Source organism: Oncorhynchus masou, chromosome 28, assembly GCF_036934945.1.
Source record: "Oncorhynchus masou masou isolate Uvic2021 chromosome 28, UVic_Omas_1.1, whole genome shotgun sequence".
NCBI lineage: Eukaryota > Metazoa > Chordata > Actinopteri > Salmoniformes > Salmonidae > Oncorhynchus > Oncorhynchus masou.
This window is the reverse complement of record NC_088239.1, coordinates 2,258,019-2,279,729: the sequence shown is the minus strand read 5'-3', so window position 1 is coordinate 2,279,729 and position 21,711 is coordinate 2,258,019. Positions and strand designations below refer to the sequence as shown.

The following is a 21,711-nucleotide window of genomic DNA, read 5'->3' as shown; positions in this document are numbered from 1 at the left end:
GTTTATGACGTGTGGTGGGCTCTCCTAGTTTATGACGTGTGTTCTCCTCTCCGAGTTTATGACGTGCGGTGGGCTCTCCTAGTTTATGACGTGCGGTGGGCTCTCCTAGTTTATGACGTGCGGTGGGCTCTCCTAGTTTATGACGTGTGGTGGGCTCTCCTAGTTTATGACGTGTGGGGGGCTCTCCTAGTTTATGACGTGTGTTCTCCTCTCCTAGTTTATGACGTGTGTTCTCCTCTCCTAGTTTATGACGTGTGGGGGCTCTCCTAGTTTATGACGTGTGGGGGCTCTCCTAGTTTATGACGTGTGGTGGGCTCTCCTAGTTTATGACGTGTGTTCTCCTCTCCTAGTTTATGACGTGCGGTGGGCTCTCCTAGTTTATGACGTGTGGTGGGCTCTCCTAGTTTATGACGTGTGTTCTCCTCTCCTAGTTTATGACGTGCGGTGGGCTCTCCTAGTTTATGACGTGTGGTGGGCTCTCCTAGTTTATGACGTGTGGTGGGCTCTCCTAGTTTATGACGTGTGGGGGGCTCTCCTAGTTTATGACTTGTGTTCTCCTCTCCTAGTTTATGACGTGTGGCGGGCTCTCCTAGTTTATGACGTGTGGTGGGCTCTCCTAGTTTATGACGTGTGGTGGGCTCTCCTAGTTTATGACGTGTGTTCTCCTCTCCTAGTTTATGACGTGTGGTGGGCTCTCCTAGTTTATGACGTGTGGGGGCTCTCCTAGTTTATGACGTGTGATGGGCTCTCCTAGTTTATGACGTGTGGGGGCTCTTCTAGTTTATGACGTGTGGTGGGCTCTCCTAGTTTATGACGTGTGGTGGGCTCTCCTAGTTTATGACGTGTGGTGGGCTCTCCTAGTTTATGACGTGTGGTGGGCTCTCCTAGTTTATGACGTGTGGTGGGCTCTCCTAGTTTATGACGTGTGTTCTCCTCTCCTAGTTTATGACGTGTGGTGGGCTCTCCTAGTTTATGACGTGTGGTGGGCTCTTCTAGTTTATGACGTGTGGTGGGCTCTCCTAGTTTATGACGTGTGTTCTCCTCTCCTAGTTTATGACGTGTGGGGGCTCTCCTAGTTTATGACGTGTGGTGGGCTCTCCTAGTTTATGACGTGTGGTGGGCTCTCCTAGTTTATGACGTGTGGGGGCTCTCCTAGTTTATGACGTGTGGTGGGCTCTCCTAGTTTATGACGTGTGGTGGGCTCTCCTAGTTTATGACGTGTGGTGGGCTCTCCTAGTTTATGACGTGTGGGGGCTCTCCTAGTTTATGACGTGTGGTGGGCTCTCCTAGTTTATGACGTGTGGTGGGCTCTCCTAGTTTATGACGTGTGTTCTCCTCTCCTAGTTTATGACGTGCGGTGGGCTCTCCTAGTTTATGACGTGCGGTGGGCTCTCCTAGTTTATGACGTGCGGTGGGCTCTCCTAGTTTATGACGTGTGGTGGGCTCTCCTAGTTTATGACGTGTGGGGGGCTCTCCTAGTTTATGACGTGTGTTCTCCTCTCCTAGTTTATGACGTGTGTTCTCCTCTCCTAGTTTATGACGTGTGGTGGGCTCTCCTAGTTTATGACGTGTGGTGGGCTCTCCTAGATTATGAATTGTGGTGGGCTCTCCTAGTTTATGACGTGTGGTGGGCTCTCCTAGTTTATGACGTGTGGGGGGCTCTCCTAGTTTATGACGTGTGGTGGGCTCTCCTAGTTTATGACGTGTGGTGGGCTCTCCTAGTTTATGACGTGTGGGGGGCTCTCCTAGTTTATGACGTGTGTTCTCCTCTCCTAGTTTATGACGTGTGTTCTCCTCTCCTAGTTTATGACGTGTGTTCTCCTCTCCTAGTTTATGACGTGTGTTCTCCTCTCCTAGTTTATGACGTGTGTTCTCCTCTCCTAGTTTATGACGTGTGGGGGGCTCTCCTAGTTTATGACGTGTGGTGGGCTCTCCTTGTTTATGACGTGTGTTCTCCTCTCCTAGTTTATGACGTGTGTTCTCCTCTCCTAGTTTATGACGTGTGGTGGGCTCTCCTAGTTTATGACGTGTGGTGGGCTCTCATAGTTTATGACGTGTGTTCTCCTCTCCTAGTTTATGACGTGTGGTGGGCTCTCCTAGTTTATGACGTGTGGTGGGCTCTCCTAGTTTATGACGTGTGGTGGGCTCTCCTAGTTTATGACGTGTGTTCTCCTCTCCTAGTTTATGACGTGCGGTGGGCTCTCCTAGTTTATGACGTGCGGTGGGCTCTCCTAGTTTATGACGTGCGGTGGGCTCTCCTAGTTTATGACGTGCGGTGGGCTCTCCTAGTTTATGACGTGTGGTGGGCTCTCCTAGTTTATGACGTGTGTTCTCCTCTCCTAGTTTATGACGTGTGGTGGGCTCTCCTAGTTTATGACGTGTGGTGGGCTCTCCTAGTTTATGACGTGTGGTGGGCTCTCCTAGTTTATGACGTGTGGTGGGCTCTCCTAGTTTATGACGTGTGGTGGGCTCTCCTAGTTTATGACGTGTGGTGGGCTCTCCTAGTTTATGACGTGTGTTCTCCTCTCCTAGTTTATGACGTGCGGTGGGCTCTCCTAGTTTATGACGTGTGTTCTCCTCTCCTAGTTTATGACGTGCGGTGGGTTCTCCTAGTTTATGACGTGCGGTGGGCTCTCCTAGTTTATGACGTGTGGTTTGCTCTTCTAGTTTATGACGTGTGGTGGGCTCTCCTAGTTTATGACGTGTGGTGGGCTCTCCTAGTTTATGACGTGTGTTCTCCTCTCCTAGTTTATGACGTGTGGTGGGCTCTCCTAGTTTATGACGTGTGGTGGGCTCTCCTAGTTTATGACGTGTGGTGGGCTCTCCTAGTTTATGACGTGTGGTGGGCTCTCCTAGTTTATGACGTGTGGTGGGCTCTCCTAGTTTATGACGTGTGGTGGGCTCTCCTAGTTTATGACGTGTGGTGGGCTCTCCTAGTTTATGACGTGTGGTGGGCTCTCCTAGTTTATGACGTGTGGTGGGCTCTCCTAGTTTATGACGTGTGGTGGGCTCTCCTAGTTTATGACGTGTGGTGGGCTCTCCTAGTTTATGACCTCTCCTAGTTTATGACGTGTGGTGGGCTCTCCTAGTTTATGACGTGTGGTGGGCTCTCCTAGTTTATGACGTGTGGTGGGCTCTCCTAGTTTATGACGTGTGGTGGGCTCTCCTAGTTTATGACGTGTGGTGGGCTCTCCTAGTTTATGACGTGTGGTGGGCTCTCCTAGTTTATGACGTGTGGGCTGGGCGGTGGGCTCTCTAGTTTATGACGTGTGTTCTCCTCTCCTAGTTTATGGTGTGCTCTCTCCTAGTTTATGACGTGTGGTGGGCTCTCCTAGTTTATGACGTGTGGTGGGCTCTCCTAGTTTATGACGTGTGTGTTTATGACGTGGGTGGGCTCTCCTAGTTTATGACGTGTGGTGGGCTCTCCTAGGTGGGCTCTCCTAGTTTATGACGTGCGGTGGGCTCTCCTAGTTTATGACGTGTGTTCTCCTCTCCTAGTTTATGACGTGTGGTGGGCTCTCCTAGTTTATGACGTGTGGTGGGCTCTCCTAGTTTCTCCTAGTTTATGACGTGTGGTGGGCTCTCCTAGTTTATGACGTGTGGTGGGCTCTCCTAGTTTATGACGTGTGGTGGGCTCTCCTAGTTTATGACGTGTGTTCTCCTCTCCTAGTTTATGACGTGTGGTGGGCTCTCCTAGTTTATGACGTGCGGTGGGCTCTCCTAGTTTATGACGTGCGGTGGGCTCTCCTAGTTTATGACGTGTGGTGGGCTCTCCTAGTTTATGACGTATGGGCTCTCCTAGTTTATGACGTGCGGTGGGCTCTCTAGTTTATGACGTGTGGTGGGCTCTCCTAGTTTATGACGTGTGGTGGGCTCTCCTAGTTTATGACGTGTGTTCTCCTCTCCTAGTTTATGACGTGTGGTGGGCTCTAGTTTATGACGTGTGGTGGGCTCTCCTAGTTTATGACGTGTGGTGGGCTCTCCTAGTTTATGACGTGTGGTGGGCTCTCCTAGTTTATGACGTGTGGTGGGCTCTCCTAGTTTATGACGTGTGTTCTCCTCTCCTATGACGTGTGGTGGGCTCTCCTAGTTTATGACGTGTGGTGGGCTCTCTCCTGGGCTCTCCTAGTTTATGACGTGTGGTGGGCTCTCCTAGTTTATGACTCTCCTAGTTTATGACGTGTGGGGGCTCTCCTAGTTTATGACGTGTGGTGGGCTCTCCTAGTTTATGACGTGTGGTGGGCTCTCCTAGTTTATGACGTGTGGTGGGCTCTCCTAGTTTATGACGTGTGGGGGCTCTCTAGTTTATGACGTGTGGTGGGCTCTCCTAGTTTATGACGTTTTATGACGTGTGGTGGGCTCTCCTAGTTTATGACGTGTGGTGGGCTCTCCTAGTTTATGACGTGTGGTGGGCTCTCCTAGTTTATGACGTGGTGGGCTCTCCTAGTTTATGACGTGTGGTGGGCTCTCTCCTAGTTTATGACGTGTGGTGGGCTCTCCTAGTTTATGACGTGTGGTGGGCTCTCCTAGTTTATGACGTGGGGGCTCTCCTAGTTTATGACGTGTGGTGGGCTCTCTAGTTTATGACGTGGGTGGGCTCTCCTCGTGTGGTGGGCTCTCTAGTTTATGACGTGTGTTCTCCTCTCTCCTAGTTTATGACGTGTGGTGGGCTCTCCTAGTTTATGACGTGTGGGGGCTCTCCTCTCTAGTTTATGACGTGTGGTGTTTATGGCTCTCCTAGTTTATGACGTGTGGTGGGCTCTCCTAGTTTATGACGTGTGTTCTCCTCTCCTAGTTTATGACGTGTGGTGGGCTCTCCTAGTTTATGACGTGTGGGGGCTCTCCTAGTTTATGACGTGTGATGGGCTCTCCTAGTTTATGACGTGTGGGGGCTCTCCTAGTTTATGACGTGTGGTGGGCTCTCCTAGTTTATGACGTGTGGGCTCTCCTAGTTTATGACGTGGGCTCTCCTAGTTTATGACGTGTGGTGGGCTCTCCTAGTTTATGACGTGTGGTGGGCTCTCCTAGTTTATGACGTGTGGTGGGCTCTCCTAGTTTATGACGTGTGTTCTCCTCTCCTAGTTTATGACGTTTAGTTTATGACGTGTGGTGGGCTCTTCTAGTTTATGACGTGGGCTCTCCTAGTTTATGACGTGTGGTGGGCTCTCCTAGTTTATGACGTGTGGTGGGCTCTCCTAGTTTATGACGTGTGGTGGGCTCTCCTAGTTTATGACGTGTGGTGGGCTCTCCTAGTTTATGACGTGTGGTGGGCTCTCCTAGTTTATGACGTGTGGTGGGCTCTCCTCTCCTAGTTTATGACGTGTGTTCTGTGTGTGGGGCTCTCTCCTAGTTTATGACGTGTGGGGGCTCTCCTAGTTTATGACGTGTGGTGGGCTCTCCTAGTTTATGACGTGTGGTGGGCTCTCCTAGTTTATGACGTGTGTTCTCCTCTCCTAGTTTATGACGTGTGGTGGGCTCTCCTAGTTTATGACGTGTGGTGGGCTCTCCTAGTTTATGACGTGGTGGGCTCCTCTCCTAGTTTATGACGTGTGGTGGGCTCTCCTAGTTTATGACGTGTGGTGGGCTCTCCTAGTTTATGACGTGTGGTGGTGGGCTCTCCTAGTTTATGACGTGTGGGGGCTCTCCTAGTTTATGACGTGTGGTGGGCTCTCCTAGTTTATGACGTGTGGTGGGCTCTCCTAGTTTATGACGTGTGGTGGGCTCTCCTAGTTTATGACGTGTGGTGGGCTCTCCTAGTTTATGACGTGTGTTCTCCTAGTTTATGACGTGTGGTGGGGGGGCTCTCCTAGTTTATGACGTGTGGGGGCTCTCCTAGTTTATGACGTGTGGTGGGCTCTCCTAGTTTATGACGGGTGGGCTCTCCTAGTTTATGACGTGTGGTGGGCTCTCCTAGTTTATGACGTGTGGTGGGCTCTCCTAGTTTATGACGTGTGGTGGGCTCTCCTAGTTTATGACGTGTGGTGGGCTCTCCTAGTTTATGACGTGTGGTGGGCTCTCCTAGTTTATGACGTGTGGTGGGCTCTCCTAGTTTATGACGTGTGGTGGGCTCTCTAGTTTATGACGTGTGGTTTATGGGCTCTCCTAGTTTATGACGTGTGGTGGGCTCTCCTAGTTTATGACGTGTGGTGGGCTCTCCTAGTTTATGACGTGTGGTGGGCTCTCCTAGTTTATGACGTGTGGTGGGCTCTCCTAGTTTATGACGTGTGGTCTCCTCTCCTAGTTTATGACGTGTGGTGGGCTCTCCTAGTTTATGACGTGTGGTGGGCTCTCCTAGTTTATGACGTGTGGTGGGCTCTCCTAGTTTATGACGTGTGGTGGGCTCTCCTAGTTTATGACGTGTGGTGGGCTCTCCTAGTTTATGACGTGTGGGGGGCTCCTAGTTTATGACGTGTGGGGGCTCTCCTAGTTTATGACGTGTGGTGGGCTCTCCTAGTTTATGACGTGTGGTGGGCTCTCCTAGTTTATGACGTGTGTTCTCCTCTCCTAGTTTATGACGTGCTGGGCTCTCCTAGTTTATGACGTGTGGTGGGCTCTCCTAGGACGTGCGGTGGGCTCTCCTAGTTTATGACGTGTGGTGGGCTCTCCTAGTTTATGACGTGTGGGGGCTCTCCTAGTTTATGACGTGTGTTCTCCTCTCCTAGTTTATGACGGGTTCTCCTCTCCTAGTTTATGACGTGTGGTGGGCTCTCCTAGTTTATGACGTGTGGTGGGCTCTCCTAGTTTATGACGTGTGGTGGGCTCTCCCTAGTTTATGACGTGTGGTGGGCTCTCCTAGTTTATGACGTGTGGTGGGCTCTCCTAGTTTATGACGTGTGGGGGCTCTCCTAGTTTATGACGTGTGGTGGGCTCTCCTAGTTTATGACGTGTGGGGGCTCTCCTAGTTTATGACGTGTGGGGGCTCTCCTAGTTTATGACGTGTGGTGGGCTCTCTCCTCTCCTAGTTTATGACGTGTGGTGGGCTCTCCTAGTTTATGACGTGTGGTGGGCTCTCCTAGTTTATGACGTGTGGTCTCTCTCTAGTTTATGACGTGTGGGGGCTCTCCTAGTTTATGACGTGTGGTGGGCTAGTTTATGACGTGTGGTGGGCTCTCCTAGTTTATGACGTGTGGTGGGCTCTCCTAGTTTATGACGTGTGGTGGGCTCTCCTAGTTTATGACGTGTGGTGGGCTCTCCTAGTTTATGACGTGTGGTGGGCTCTCCTAGTTTATGACGTGTGTTCTCCTCTCTAGTTTATGACGTGTGGTGGGCTCTCCTAGTTTATGACGTGTGGTGGGCTCTCCTAGTTTATGACGTGTGGTGGGCTCTCCTAGTTTATGACGTGTGTTCTCCTCTCCTAGTTTATGACGTGTGGTGGGCTCTCCTAGTTTATGACGTGTGTTCGTTTATGACGTGGGCTCTCCTAGTTTATGACGTGTGGTGGGCTCTCCTAGTTTATGACGTGTGGTGGGCTCTCCTAGTTTATGACGTGTGGTGGGCTCTCCTAGTTTATGACGTGTGGTGGGCTCTCCTAGTTTATGACGTGTGGTGGGCTCTCCTAGTTTATGACGTGTGGTGGGCTCTCCTAGTTTATGACGTGTGGTGGGCTCTCCTAGTTTATGACGTGGTGGGCTCTCCTAGTTTATGACGTGTGGTGGGCTCTCCTAGTTTATGACGTGTGGTGGGCTCTCCTAGTTTATGACGTGTGGTGGGCTCTCCTCTCCTAGTTTATGACGTGTGGTGGGCTCTCCTAGTTTATGACGTGTGTTCTCCTCTCCTAGTTTATGACGTGCGGTGGGTGGTGGGCTCTCCTAGTTTATGACGTGGTGGGCTCTCCTAGTTTATGACGTGTGGTGGGCTCTCCTAGTTTATGACTCTCCTAGTTTATGACGTGTGGTGGACGCTCTCCTAGTTTATGACGTGTGGTGGTGGGCTCTCCTAGTTTATGACGTGTGGTGGGCTCTCTCCTAGTTTATGACGTGTGGTGGGCTCTCCTAGTTTATGACGTGTGGTGGGCTCTCCTAGTTTATGACGTGTGGTGGGCTCTCCTAGTTTATGACGTGTGGTGGGCTCTCCTAGTTTATGACGTGTGGTGGGCTCTCGTGCGGTGGGCTCTCCTAGTTTATGACGTGTGGTGGGCTCTCCTAGTTTATGACGTGTGGTGGGCTCTCCTAGTTTATGGGTGTGTTCTCCTCTCCTAGTTTATGACGTGTGGTGGGCTCTCCTAGTTTATGACGTGTGGTGGGCTCTCCTAGTTTATGACGTGTGGTGGGCTCTCCTAGTTTATGACGTGTGGTGGGCTCTCCTAGTTTATGACGTGTGGTGGGCTCTCCTAGTTTATGACGTGTGGTGGGCTCTCCTAGTTTATGACGTGTGGTGGGCTCTCCTAGTTTATGACGTGGGTGGGCTCTCCTAGTTTATGACGTGTGGTGGGCTCTCCTAGTTTATGACGTGTGGTGGGCTCTCCTAGTTTATGACGTGTGGTGGGCTCTCCTAGTTTATGACGTGTGGTGGGCTCTCCTAGTTTATGACGTGTGGTGGGCTCTCCTAGTTTATGACGTGTGGTGGGCTCTCCTAGTTTATGACGTGTGGTGGGCTCTCCTAGTTTATGACGTGTGTTCTCCTCTCCTAGTTTATGACGTGTGGTGGGCTCTCCTAGTTTATGACGTGTGGTGGGCTCTCCTAGTTTATGACCTCTCCTAGTTTATGACGTGTGGTGGGCTCTCCTAGTTTATGACGTGTGGTGGGCTCTCCTAGTTTATGACGTGTGGTGGGCTCTCCTAGTTTATGACGTGTGGTGGGCTCTCCTAGTTTATGACGTCTCTCCTAGTTTATGACGTGTGGTGGGCTCTCCTAGTTTATGACGTGTGGTGGGCTCTCCTAGTTTATGACGTGTGGTGGGCTCTCCTAGTTTATGACGTGTGTTCTCCTCTCCTAGTTTATGACGTGTGGTGGGCTCTCCTAGTTTATGACGTGTGGTGGGCTCTCCTAGTTTATGACGTGTGGTGGGCTCTCCTAGTTTATGACGTGTGGTGGGCTCTCCTAGTTTATGACGTGTGGTGGCTCTCCTAGTTTATGACGTGTGGTGGGCTCTCCTAGTTTATGACGTGTGGTGGGCTCTCCTAGTTTATGACGTGTTTATGACGTGCTCTCCTAGTTTATGACGTGTGGTGGGCTCTCCTAGTTTATGACGTGTGGTGGGCTCTCCTAGTTTATGACGTGTGGTGGGCTCTCCTAGTTTATGACGTGTGTTCTCCTCTCCTAGTTTATGACGTGTGGTGGGCTCTCCTAGTTTATGACGTGTGGTGGGCTCTCCTAGTTTATGACGTGTGGTGGGCTCTCCTAGTTTATGACGTGTGGTGGGCTGGGCTCTCCTAGTTTATGACGTGTGGTGGGCTCTCCTAGTTTATGACGTGTGTGGGCTCTCCTAGTTTATGACGTGTGGTGGGCTCTCCTAGTTTATGACGTGTGGTGGGCTCTCCGTGTGGTGGGCTCTCCTAGTTTATGACGTGTGGTGGGCTCTCCTAGTTTATGACGTGTGGTGGGCTCTCCTAGTTTATGACGTGTGGTGGGCTCTCCTAGTTTATGACGTGTGGTGGGCTCTCCTAGTTTATGACGTGTGGTGGGCTCTCCTAGTTTATGACGTCTCCTCTCCTAGTTTATGACGTGTGGTGGGCTCTCCTAGTTTATGACGTGTGGTGGGCTCTCCTAGTTTATGACGTGTGGTGGGCTCTCCTAGTTTATGACGTGTGGTGGGCTCTCCTAGTTTATGACGTGTGGTGGGCTCTCCTCTCCTAGTTTATGACGTGTGTTCTCCTCTCCTAGTTTATGACGTGTGGTGGGCTCTCCTAGTTTATGACGTGTGGTGGGCTCTCCTAGTTTATGGTGGGCTCTCCTAGTTTATGACGTGTGGTGGGCTCTCCTAGTTTATGACGTGTGGTGGGCTCTCCTAGTTTATGACGTGTGGTGGGCTCTCCTAGTTTATGACGTGTGGTGGGCTCTCCTAGTTTCTCCTCTCTCCTAGTTTATGACGTGTGGTGGGCTCTCCTAGTTTATGACGTGCGGTGGGCTCTCCTAGTTTATGACGTGTGGTGGGCTCTCCTAGTTTATGACGTGTGGTGGGCTCTCCTAGTTTATGACGTGTGGTGGGCTCTCCTAGTTTAGTTTATGACGTGTGGTGGGCTCTCCTAGTTTATGACGTGTGGTGGGCTCTCCTCCTCTCCTAGTTTATGACGTGTGGTGGGCTCTCCTAGTTTATGACGTGTGGTGGGCTCTCCTAGTTTATGACGTGTGGTGGGCTCTCCTAGTTTATGACGTGTGGTGGGCTCTCCTAGTTTATGACGTGTGGTGGGCTCTCCTAGTTTATGACGTGTGGTGGGCTCTCCTAGTTTATGACGTGTGGTGGGCTCTCCTAGTTTATGACGTGTGGTGGGCTTCTCCTAGTTTATGACGTGTGGTGGGCTCTCCTAGTTTATGACGTGTGGTGGGCTCTCCTAGTTTATGACGTGTGGTGGGCTCTCCTAGTTTATGACGTGTGGTGGGCTCTCCTAGTTTATGACGTGTGTTGGGCTCTCCTAGTTTATGACGTGTGGTGGGCTCTCCTAGTTTATGACGTGTGGTGGGCTCTCTCCTAGTTTATGACGTGTGGTGGGCTCTCCTAGTTTATGACGTGTGGTGGGCTCTCCTAGTTTATGACGTGTGGTGGGCTCTCCTAGTTTATGACGTGTGGTGGGCTCTCCTAGTTTATTTATGACGTGTGGTGGGCTCTCCTAGTTTATGACGTGTGGTGGGCTCTCCTAGTTTATGACGTGTGGTGGGCTCTCCTAGTTTATGACGTGTGGTGGGCTCTCCTAGTTTATGACGTGCGGTGGGCTCTCCTAGTTTATGACGTGCGGGGCTCTCCTAGTTTATGACGTGCGGTGGGCTCTCCTAGTTTATGACGTGTGTTCTCCTCTCCTAGTTTATGACGTGTGTTCTCCTCTCCTAGTTTATGACGTGTGGTGGGCTCTCCTAGTTTATGACGTGTGGTGGGCTCTCCTAGTTTATGACGTGTGGTGGGCTCTCCTAGTTTATGACGTGTGGTGGGCTCTCCTAGTTTATGACGTGTGGTGGGCTCTCCTAGTTTATGACGTGTGGTGGGCTCTCCTAGTTTATGACGTGGGTGGGCTCTCCTAGTTTATGACGTGTGGTGGGCTCTCCTAGTTTATGACGTGTGGTGGGTTTATGACTCTCCTAGTTTATGACGTGTGGTGGGCTCTCTAGTTTATGACGTGTGGTGGGCTCTCCTAGTTTATGACGTGTGTTCTCCTCTCCTAGTTTATGACGTGTGTTCTCCTCTCCTAGTTTAGTTTATGACGTGTGGTGGGCTCTCCTAGTTTATGACGTGTGGTGGGCTCTCCTAGTTTATGACGTGTGGTGGGCTCTCCTAGTTTATGACGTGTGGTGGGCTCTCCTAGTTTATGACGTGTGGTGGGCCTCTCTAGTTTATGACGTGTGTTGGGCTCTCCTAGTTTATGACGTGTGGTGGGCTCTCCTAGTTTATGACGTGTGGTGGGCTCTCCTAGTTTATGACGTGTGGTGGGCTCTCCTAGTTTATGACGTGTGGTGGGCTCTCCTAGTTTTTGACGTGTGTTCTCCTCTCCTAGTTTATGACGTGTGGTCTCCTCTCCTAGTTTATGACGTTTGTTCTCCTCTCCTAGTTTATGACGTGTGGTGGGCTCTCCTAGTTTATGACGTGTGTTCTCCTCTCCTAGTTTATGACGTGTGTTCTCCTCTCCTAGTTTATGACGTGTGTTCTCCTCTCCTAGTTTATGACGTGTGGTGGGCTCTCCTAGTTTATGACGTGTGGTGTGTTCTGTCTCATAGCTCCGCAGGCGCCGGTGAACTGGCGTCAAGGGAAGCTGCTGGGTCGTGGGGCGTTTGGAGAGGTATACCTCTGTTACGACGCCGACACCGGACGGGAGCTGGCCGCCAAACAGGTGCCCTTTGACCCAGATTGTCAGGAAACCAGCAAGGTAAGTGTGAGGGATCAGATTTCCCTGTCCGAACACAGAGCTACCTGAGAACACAGATTTCCCTCTGTCCCCCCCTTCTCACCCTGTTTTCTCCCCCGTGTAGGAGGTGAATGCTCTGGAGTGTGAGGTCCAGCTGTTGAAGAACCTGCATCATGAGCGGATCGTTCAGTACTACGGGTCTTCCAGGGACCTGGAGAAGAGGAAACTCACCATCTTTGTTGAGTTCATGCCTGGGGTGCGTAAGAGGCAGCTGGGGTGCGTAAGAGGCAGCAGCTGGGGTGCGTAAGAGGCAGCAGCTGGGGTGCGTAAGAGGCAGCAGCTGGGGTGCGTAAGAGGCAGCAGCTGGGGTGCGTAAGAGGCGGCAGCTGGGGTGCGTAAGGGACGGCAGCTGGGGTGCGTAAGGGGCGGCAGCTGGGGTGCGTAAGAGGCGGCAGCTGGGGTGCGTAAGAGGCGGCAGCTGGGGTGCGTAAGAGGCGGCAGCTGGGGTGCGTAGGAGGCGGCAGCTGGGGTGCGTAAGAGGCGGCAGCTGGGGTGCGTAAGAGGCGGCAGCTGGGGTGCGTAAGGGGCAGCAGCTGGGGTGCGTAAGGGGCAGCAGCTGGGGTGCGTAAGGGGCAGCAGCTGGGGTGCGTAAGGGGCAGCAGCTGGGGTGCGTAAGGGGCAGCAGCTGGGGTGCGTAAGGGGCAGCAGCTGGGGTGCGTAAGGGGCAGCAGCTGGGGTGCGTAAGAGGCAGCAGCTGGGGTGCGTAAGGGGCAGCAGCTGGGGTGCAGTAGGGGGCAGCTGGGGTGCAGTAGGGGGCAGCTGGGGCGCGTAGGGGGGCCGCTGGGGTGCGTGGGGGCAGGGATGGTGTATGTTAGATTTGGACTGTTGATGTGGTGCGTGATGTTAGCACTTTAAAACAGACTGGTTTACCATCTGAACATTGACTACAATAGAAGTAGACGAGTTTCCTTCAGGCAAGTATCGGAGACAGAACGTTTTATCTGCCAAACCCAAATCAACCCACGGCACACCGCAGTGTCACCAGCTCTCATATCCAGTCATTCCTGTCAGCAGAACACCATGGTTTATGAGGTCATGTTCTCTGGAAACCAGGGAACTAAACGAGTAGCAGTCACCCTCCCTACTCTTTACCCCAGTCCATTCTACCCCCTCCTCTTTACCCCAGCCCATTCTACCCCCTCCTCTTTACCCCAGCCCATTCTACCCTCCCTACTCTTTACCCCAGCCCATTCTACCCCCATCCTCTTTACCCCAGCCCATTCTACCCTCTCTACTCTTTACCCCAGCCCATTCTACCCTCCCTCCTCTTTACCCCAGTCCATTCTACCCCCTCCTCTTTACCCCAGCCCATTCTACCCTCCCTCCTCTTTACCCCAGCCCATTCTACCCTCCCTCCTCTTTACCCCAGCCCATTCTACCCCCTCCTCTTTACCCCAGCCCATTCTACCCTCCCTCCTCTTTACCCCAGCCCATTCTACCCTCCCTACTCTTTACCCCAGCCCATTCTACCCTCCCTCCTCTTTACCCCAGCCCATTCTACCCCCTCCTCTTTACCCCAGCCCATTCTACCCCCCCCCTTTTCCCCCGCCCCATTTACCCTCCCTCCTCTTTACCCCAGCCCATTCTACCCCCTCCTCTTTACCCCAGCCCATTCTACCCTCCCTACTCTTTACCCCAGCCCATTCTACCCCATCCTCTTTACCCCAGCCCATTCTACCCTCCCTCCTCTTTACCCCAGCCCATTCTACCCCCTCCTCTTTACCCCAGCCCATTCTACCCCATCCTCTTTACCCCAGCCCATTCTACCCTCCCTCCTCTTTACCCCAGCCCATTCTACTCCCTACTCTTTACCCCAGCCCATTCTACCCCCTCCTCTTTACCCCAGCCCATTCTACCCCATCCTCTTTACCCCAGCCCATTCTACCCCCTCCTCTTTACCCCAGCCCATTCTACCCCCTCCTCTTTACCCCAGCCCATTCTACCCCCTACTCTTTACCCCAGCCCATTCTACCCCCTCCTCTTTACCCCAGCCCATTCTACCCCCTCCTCTTTACCCCAGCCCATTCTACCCTCCCTCCTCTTTACCCCAGCCCATTCTACCCCATCCTCTTTACCCCAGCCCATTCTACCCTCCCTCCTCTTTACCCCAGCCCATTCTACCCCATCCTCTTTACCCCAGCCCATTCTACCCTCCCTACTCTTTACCCCAGCCCATTCTACCCTCCCTACTCTTTACCCCAGCCCATTCTACCCCATCCTCTTTACCCCAGCCCATTCTACCCTCCCTACTCTTTACCCCAGCCCATTCTACCCTCCCTACTCTTTACCCCAGCCCATTCTACCCTCCCTCCTCTTTACCCCAGCCCATTCTACCCCCTCCTCTTTACCCCAGCCCATTCTACCCTCCCTCCTCTTTACCCCAGCCCATTCTACCCCCTCCTCTTTACCCCAGCCCATTCTACCCCCTCCTCTTTACCCCAGCCCATTCTACCCTCCCTCCTCTTTACCCCAGCCCATTCTACCCCATCCTCTTTACCCCAGCCCATTCTACCCTCCCTCCTCTTTACCCCAGCCCATTCTACCCCATCCTCTTTACCCCAGCCCATTCTACCCTCTCTACTCTTTACCCCAGCCCATTCTACCCTCCCTACTCTTTACCCCAGCCCATTCTACCCCCTCCTCTTTACACCAGCCCATTCTACCCTCCCTCCTCTTTACCCCAGCCCATTCTACCCCATCCTCTTTACCCCAGCCCATTCTACCCTCTCTACTCTTTACCCCAGCCCATTCTACCCTCCCTACTCTTTACCCCAGCCCATTCTACCCCCTCCTCTTTACACCAGCCCATTCTACCCTCCCTCCTCTTTACCCCAGCCCATTCTACCCCATCCTCTTTACCCCAGCCCATTCTACCCCCTCCTCTTTACCCCAGCCCATTCTACCCTCCCTCCTCTTTACCCCAGCCCATTCTACCCTCCCTCCTCTTTACCCCAGCCCATTCTACCCTCCCTCCTCTTTACCCCAGCCCATTCTACCCCATCCTCTTTACCCCAGCCCATTCTACCCCCTCCTCTTTACCCCAGCCCATTCTACCCTCCCTCCTCTTTACCCCAGCCCATTCTACCCTCCCTCCTCTTTACCCCAGCCCATTCTACCCTCCCTCCTCTTTACCCCAGCCCTTTCTACCCCCTCCTCTTTACCCCAGCCCATTCTACCCCATCCTCTTTACACCAGCCCATTCTACCCCATCCTCTTTACCCCAGCCCATTCTACCCTCCCTCCTCTTTACCCCAGCCCATTCTACCCTCCCTACTCTTTACCCCAGCCCATTCTACCCCTCCTCTTTACCCCAGCCCATTCTACCCTCCCTACTCTTTACCCCAGCCCATTCTACCCTCCCTACTCTTTACCCCAGCCCATTCTACCCTCCCTACTCTTTACCCCAGCCCATTCTACCCTCCCTCCTCTTTACCCCAGCCCATTCTACCCCCTCCTCTTTACCCCAGCCCATTCTACCCTCCCTCCTCTTTACCCCAGTCCATTCTACCCCCTCCTCTTTACCCCAGCCCATTCTACCCCCTCCTCTTTACCCCAGCCCATTCTACCCCATCCTCTTTACCCCAGCCCATTCTACCCCCTCCTCTTTACCCCAGCCCATTCTACCCCCCTCCTCTTTACCCCAGCCCATTCTACCCCTCCTCTTTACCCCAGCCCATTCTACCCCTCCTCTTTACCCCAGCCCATTCTACCCTCCCTCCTCTTTACCCCAGCCCATTCTACCCCATCCTCTTTACCCCAGCCCATTCTACCTTCCCTCCTCTTTACCCCAGCCCATTCTACCCCATCCTCTTTACCCCAGCCCATTCTACCCTCTCTACTCTTTACCCCAGCCCATTCTACCCTCCCTACTCTTTACCCCAGCCCATTCTACCCCCTCCTCTTTACCCCAGCCCATTCTACCCCCTCCTCTTTACCCCAGCCCATTCTACCCTCCCTACTCTTTACCCCAGCCCATTCTACCCCCTCCTCTTTACCCCAGCCCATTCTACCCCCTCCTCTTTACCCCAGCCCATTCTACCCTCTCTACTCTTTACCCCAGCCCATTCTACCCTCCCTCCTCTTTACCCCAGCCCATTCTACCCTCCCTCCTCTTTACCCCAGCCCATTCTACCCTCCCTCCTCTTTACCCCAGCCCATTCTACCCCTCCTCTTTACCCCAGCCCATTCTACCCCCTCCTCTTTACCCCAGCCCATTCTACCCCCTCCTCTTTACCCCAGCCCATTCTACCCTCCCTCCTCTTTACCCCAGCCCATTCTACCCTCCCTCCTCTTTACCCCAGCCCATTCTACCCCTCCTCTTTACCCCAGCCCATTCTACCCCCTCCTCTTTACCCCAGCCCATTCTACCCTCCCTCCTCTTTACCCCAGCCCATTCTACCCTCCCTCCTCTTTACCCCAGCCCATTCTACCCCATCCTCTTTACCCCAGCCCATTCTACCCTCCCTACTCTTTACCCCAGCCCATTCTACCCCCTCCTCTTTACCCCAGCCCATTCTACCCTCTCTACTCTTTACCCCAGCCCATTCTACCCTCTCTACTCTTTACCCCAGCCCATTCTACCCCCTCCTCTTTACCCCAGCCCATTCTACCCCTCCTCTTTACCCCAGCCCATTCTACCCTCTCTACTCTTTACCCCAGCCCATTCTACCCTCTCTACTCTTTACCCCAGCCCATTCTACCCTCTCTACTCTTTACCCCAGCCCATTCTACCCCCTCCTCTTTACCCCAGCCCATTCTACCCCCTCCTCTTTACCCCAGCCCATTCTACCCTCTCTACTCTTTACCCCAGCCCATTCTACCCTCTCTACTCTTTACCCCAGCCCATTCTACCCTCCCTCCTCTTTACCCCAGCCCATTCTACCCCCTCCTCTTTACCCCAGCCCATTCTACCCTCCCTCCTCTTTACCCCAGCCCATTCTACCCTCTCTACTCTTTACCCCAGCCCATTCTACCCTCTCTACTCTTTACCCCAGCCCATTCTACCCCCTCCTCTTTACCCCAGCCCATTCTACCCTCTCTACTTTTTACCCCAGCCCATTCTACCCTCTCTACTCTTTACCCCAGCCCATTCTACCCCTCCTCTTTACCCCAGCCCATTCTACCCTCCCTACTCTTTACCCCAGCCCATTCTACCCCATCCTCTTTACCCCAGCCCATTCTACCCTCCCTCCTCTTTACCCCAGCCCATTCTACCCTCCCTACTCTTTACCCCAGCCCATTCTACCCCCTCCTCTTTACCCCAGCCCATTCTACCCCCTCCTCTTTACCCCAGCCCATTCTACCCTCTCTACTCTTTACCCCAGCCCATTCTACCCTCCCTACTCTTTACCCCAGCCCATTCTACCCCCTCCTCTTTACCCCAGCCCATTCTACCCCATCCTCTTTACCCCAGCCCATTCTACCCTCCCTCCTCTTTACCCCAGCCCATTCTACCCTCCCTCCTCTTTACCCCAGCCCATTCTACCCTCCCTCCTCTTTACCCCAGCCCATTCTACCCTCCCTACTCTTTACCCCAGCCCATTCTACCCTCCCTCCTCTTTACCCCAGCCCATTCTACCCTCCCTCCTCTTTACCCCAGCCCATTCTACCCTCCCTCCTCTTTACCCCAGCCCATTCTACCCCATCCTCTTTACCCCAGCCCATTCTACCCCCTCCTCTTTACCCCAGCCCATTCTACCCCCTCCTCTTTACCCCAGCCCATTCTACCCCCTCCTCTTTACCCCAGTCCATTCTACCCTCCCTACTCTTTACCCCAGCCCATTCTACCCTCCCTCCTCTTTACCCCAGCCCATTCTACCCCCTCCTCTTTACCCCAGCCCATTCTACCCTCTCTACTCTTTACCCCAGCCCATTCTACCCTCTCTACTCTTTACCCCAGCCCATTCTACCCCTTCCTCTTTACCCCAGCCCATTCTACCCTCCCTACTCTTTACCCCAGTCCATTCTACCCCCTCCTCTTTACCCCAGTCCATTCTACCCTCCCTCCTCTTTACCCCAGCCCATTCTACCCCCTCCTCTTTACCCCAGCCCATTCTACCCCCTCCTCTTTACCCCAGCCCATTCTACCCTCTCTACTCTTTACCCCAGCCCATTCTACCCTCTCTACTCTTTACCCCAGCCCATTCTACCCCCTACTCTTTACCCCAGCCCATTCTACCCCTCCTCTTTACCCCAGCCCATTCTACCCCTCCTCTTTACCCCAGCCCATTCTACCCTCCCTCCTCTTTACCCCAGTCCATTCTACCCTCCCTACTCTTTACCCCAGCCCATTCTACCCCCTCCTCTTTACCCCAGCCCATTCTACCCCCTCCTCTTTACACCAGCCCATTCTACCCCCTCCTCTTTACCCCAGCCCATTCTACCCCCTCCTCTTTACCCCAGCCCATTCTACCCCCTCCTCTTTACCCCAGCCCATTCTACCCTCTCTACTCTTTACCCCAGCCCATTCTACCCCCTACTCTTTACTCCAGCCCATTCTACCCCCTCCTCTTTACCCCAGCCCATTCTACCCCATCCTCTTTACCCCAGTCCTCTCTACCCCCTCCCCATACTGTCCCAGTCCTCTCTGGCCCCTCCCCATACTGTCCCAGTCCTCTCTGGCCCCTCCCCATACTGTCCCAGTCCTCTCTGCCCCCTCCCCATACTGTCCCAGTCCTCTCTGGCCCCTCCCCATACTGTCCCAGTCCTCTCTGGCCCCTCCCCATACTGTCCCAGTCCTCTCTACCCCCTCCCCATACTGTCCCAGTCCTCTCTACCCCCTCCCCATACTGTCCCAGTCCTCTCTACCCCCTCCCCATACTGTCCCAGTCCTCTCTACCCCCTCCCCATACTGTCCCAGTCCTCTCTACCCCCTCCCCATACTGTCCCAGTCCTCTCTGGCCCCTCCCCATACTGTCCCAGTCCTCTCTACCCCCTCCCCATACTGTCCCAGTCCTCTCTACCCCCTCCCCATACTGTCCCAGTCCTCTCTGGCCCCTCCCCATACTGTCCCAGTCCTCTCTGGCCCCTCCCCATACTGTCCCAGTCCTCTCTGGCCCCTCCCCATACTGTCCCAGTCCTCTCTGGCCCCTCCCCATACTGTCCCAGTCCTCTCTACCCCCTCCCCATACTGTCCCAGTCCTCTCTACCCCCTCCCCATACTGTCCCAGTCCTCTCTGGCCCCTCCCCATACTGTCCCAGTCCTCTCTGGCCCCTCCCCATACTGTCCCAGTCCTCTCTGCCCCCTCCCCATACTGTCCCAGTCCTCTCTGGCCCCTCCCCATACTGTCCCAGTCCTCTCTGGCCCCTCCCCATACTGTCCCAGTCCTCTCTACCCCCTCCCCATACTGTCCCAGTCCTCTCTACCCCCTCCCCATACTGTCCCAGTCCTCTCTACCCCCTCCCCATACTGTCCCAGTCCTCTCTACCCCCTCCCCATACTGTCCCAGTCCTCTCTGGCCCCTCCCCATACTGTCCCAGTCCTCTCTGGCCCCTCCCCATACTGTCCCAGTCCTCTCTGGCCCCTCCCCATACTGTCCCAGTCCTCTCTGGCCCCTCCCCATACTGTCCCAGTCCTCTCTACCCCCTCCCCATACTGTCCCAGTCCTCTCTACCCCCTCCCCATACTGTCCCAGTCCTCTCTGGCCCCTCCCCATACTGTCCCAGTCCTCTCTGGCCCCTCCCCATACTGTCCCAGTCCTCTCTACCCCCTCCCCATACTGTCCCAGTCCTCTCTACCCCCTCCCCATACTGTCCCAGTCCTCTCTACCCCTCCCCATACTGTCCCAGTCCTCTCTACCCCCTCCCCATACTGTCCCAGTCCTCTCTGGCCCCTCCCCATACTGTCCCAGTCCTCTCTGGCCCCTCCCCATACTGTCCCAGTCCTCTCTGGCCCCTCCCCATACTGTCCCAGTCCTCTCTACCCCCTCCCCATACTGTCCCAGTCCTCTCTACCCCCTCCCCATACTGTCCCAGTCCTCTCTACCCCCTCCCCATACTGTCCCAGTCCTCTCTGGCCCCTCCCCATACTGTCCCAGTCCTCTCTGGCCCCTCCCCATACTGTCCCAGTCCTCTCTACCCCCTCCCCATACTGTCCCAGTCCTCTCTACCCCCTCCCCATACTGTCCCATTCCTCTCTGGCCCCAGCTGTAACTGAGGCGGTGTCGAGTTTAAGTGTCTTAGTCACACATTGTCTGGTCTTGGGACATGTTTATACTTCTCTGAGGTTAGCTGGCAGAGAGGAAGAAGGGTGTTGGTCAGTGGCCTGGGGCCAAGTCAGTGTGTCTGGTCTGGCTACGTTGCTGGATCCGATCAGCCTCTGAAAGGAGTGGAGGGGGTGGAGGGGGAGGAGGAGTGGAGGGGGTGGAGGAGTGGAGGGGGACTGGCACCAGCCAGGGAGTAATTGATCTGTCTTTCCAAAAGTGTGAAGAGGAAAGGGAGAACGGAGCAGAGGGGAGCAGGCCGGGGCAGAGGGGAGCAGGCCGGGGCAGAGGGGAGCAGGCCGGGGCAGAGGGGAGCAGGCCGGGGCAGAGGGGAGCAGGCCGGGGCAGAGGGGAGCAGGCCGGGGAGCAGGCCGGGGAGCAGGACGGGGAGCAGGACGGGGAGCAGGACGGGGAGCAGGCCGGGGAGCAGGACGGGGAGCAGGACTGGGCGGAACGGGGCAGGGCGGGGCAGAGGGGGCGAACTGGGGAGAGAGGTAAGGGACCTGCTCCTTGGTTTCCCTGGTGAGGGTCTGTCTGTTGTGCGTCACAGGTGTGACTGAGCAGATCTCGTTTCCCCTCAGAGGACTGAAAACAGGAAGAGAAGAGACGGCCAGGCGACGGTGTTAAGGACTGAAAACAGGAGAAATGCTGCAAGCCCTCTGAGGGCATTCTGTTTTGAAACAATAAACTGCTCAAAATGGGCCCTGATGTCCAAGCAGTGCACAGACAATGTGACTGAACACATTTCATACTACTATGACTGACCCTGTAGAACAACACCTATCATACTACTATGACTGACCCTGTAAAACAACACCTATCATACTACTATGACTGACCCTGTAAAACAAAACCTATCATACTACTATGACTGACCCTGTAAAACAACACCTATCATACTACTATGACTGACCCTGCAAAACAACACCTATCATACTACTATGGCAGACCCTGTAAAACAACACCTATCATACTACTATGACTGACCCTGTAAAACAACACCTATCATACTACTATGACTAACCCTGTAAAACAACACCTATCATACTTCTATGACTGACCCTGTAAAACAACACCTATCATACTACTATGACTGACCCTGTAAAACAACACCTATCACACTACTATGACTGACCCTGTAAAACAACACATATCATACTACTATGACTGACCCAGTAAAACAACACCTATCATACTACTATGACTGACCCTGTAAAACAACACCTATCATACTACTATGACTGACCCTGTAAAACAACACCTATCATACTACTATGACTGACCCTGTAAAACAACACCTATCATACTACTATGACTGACCATGTAAAACAACACCTATCATACTACTATGACTGACCCTGTAAAACAACACCTATCATACTACTATGACTGACCCTGTAAAACAACACCTATCATACTACTATGACTGACCCTGTAAAACAACACCTATCAACTACTAT

At 53.7% G+C, this 21,711-nt stretch overlaps 1 protein-coding gene across 1 annotated transcript in view; it reads left to right on the top strand.

The window, feature by feature from the left end:
* The window catches only part of map3k22 (mitogen-activated protein kinase kinase kinase 22), a 193,945-nt gene that overhangs the window by 150,664 nt on the left and 21,570 nt on the right, over positions 1-21,711 (top strand). The window contains exons 14-15 of the mRNA XM_064941127.1: positions 11,863-12,011; positions 12,115-12,246. Coding sequence (XP_064797199.1) covers positions 11,863-12,011; positions 12,115-12,246 — 281 coding nt within the window. The remainder of the gene's footprint in view (positions 1-11,862; positions 12,012-12,114; positions 12,247-21,711) is intronic.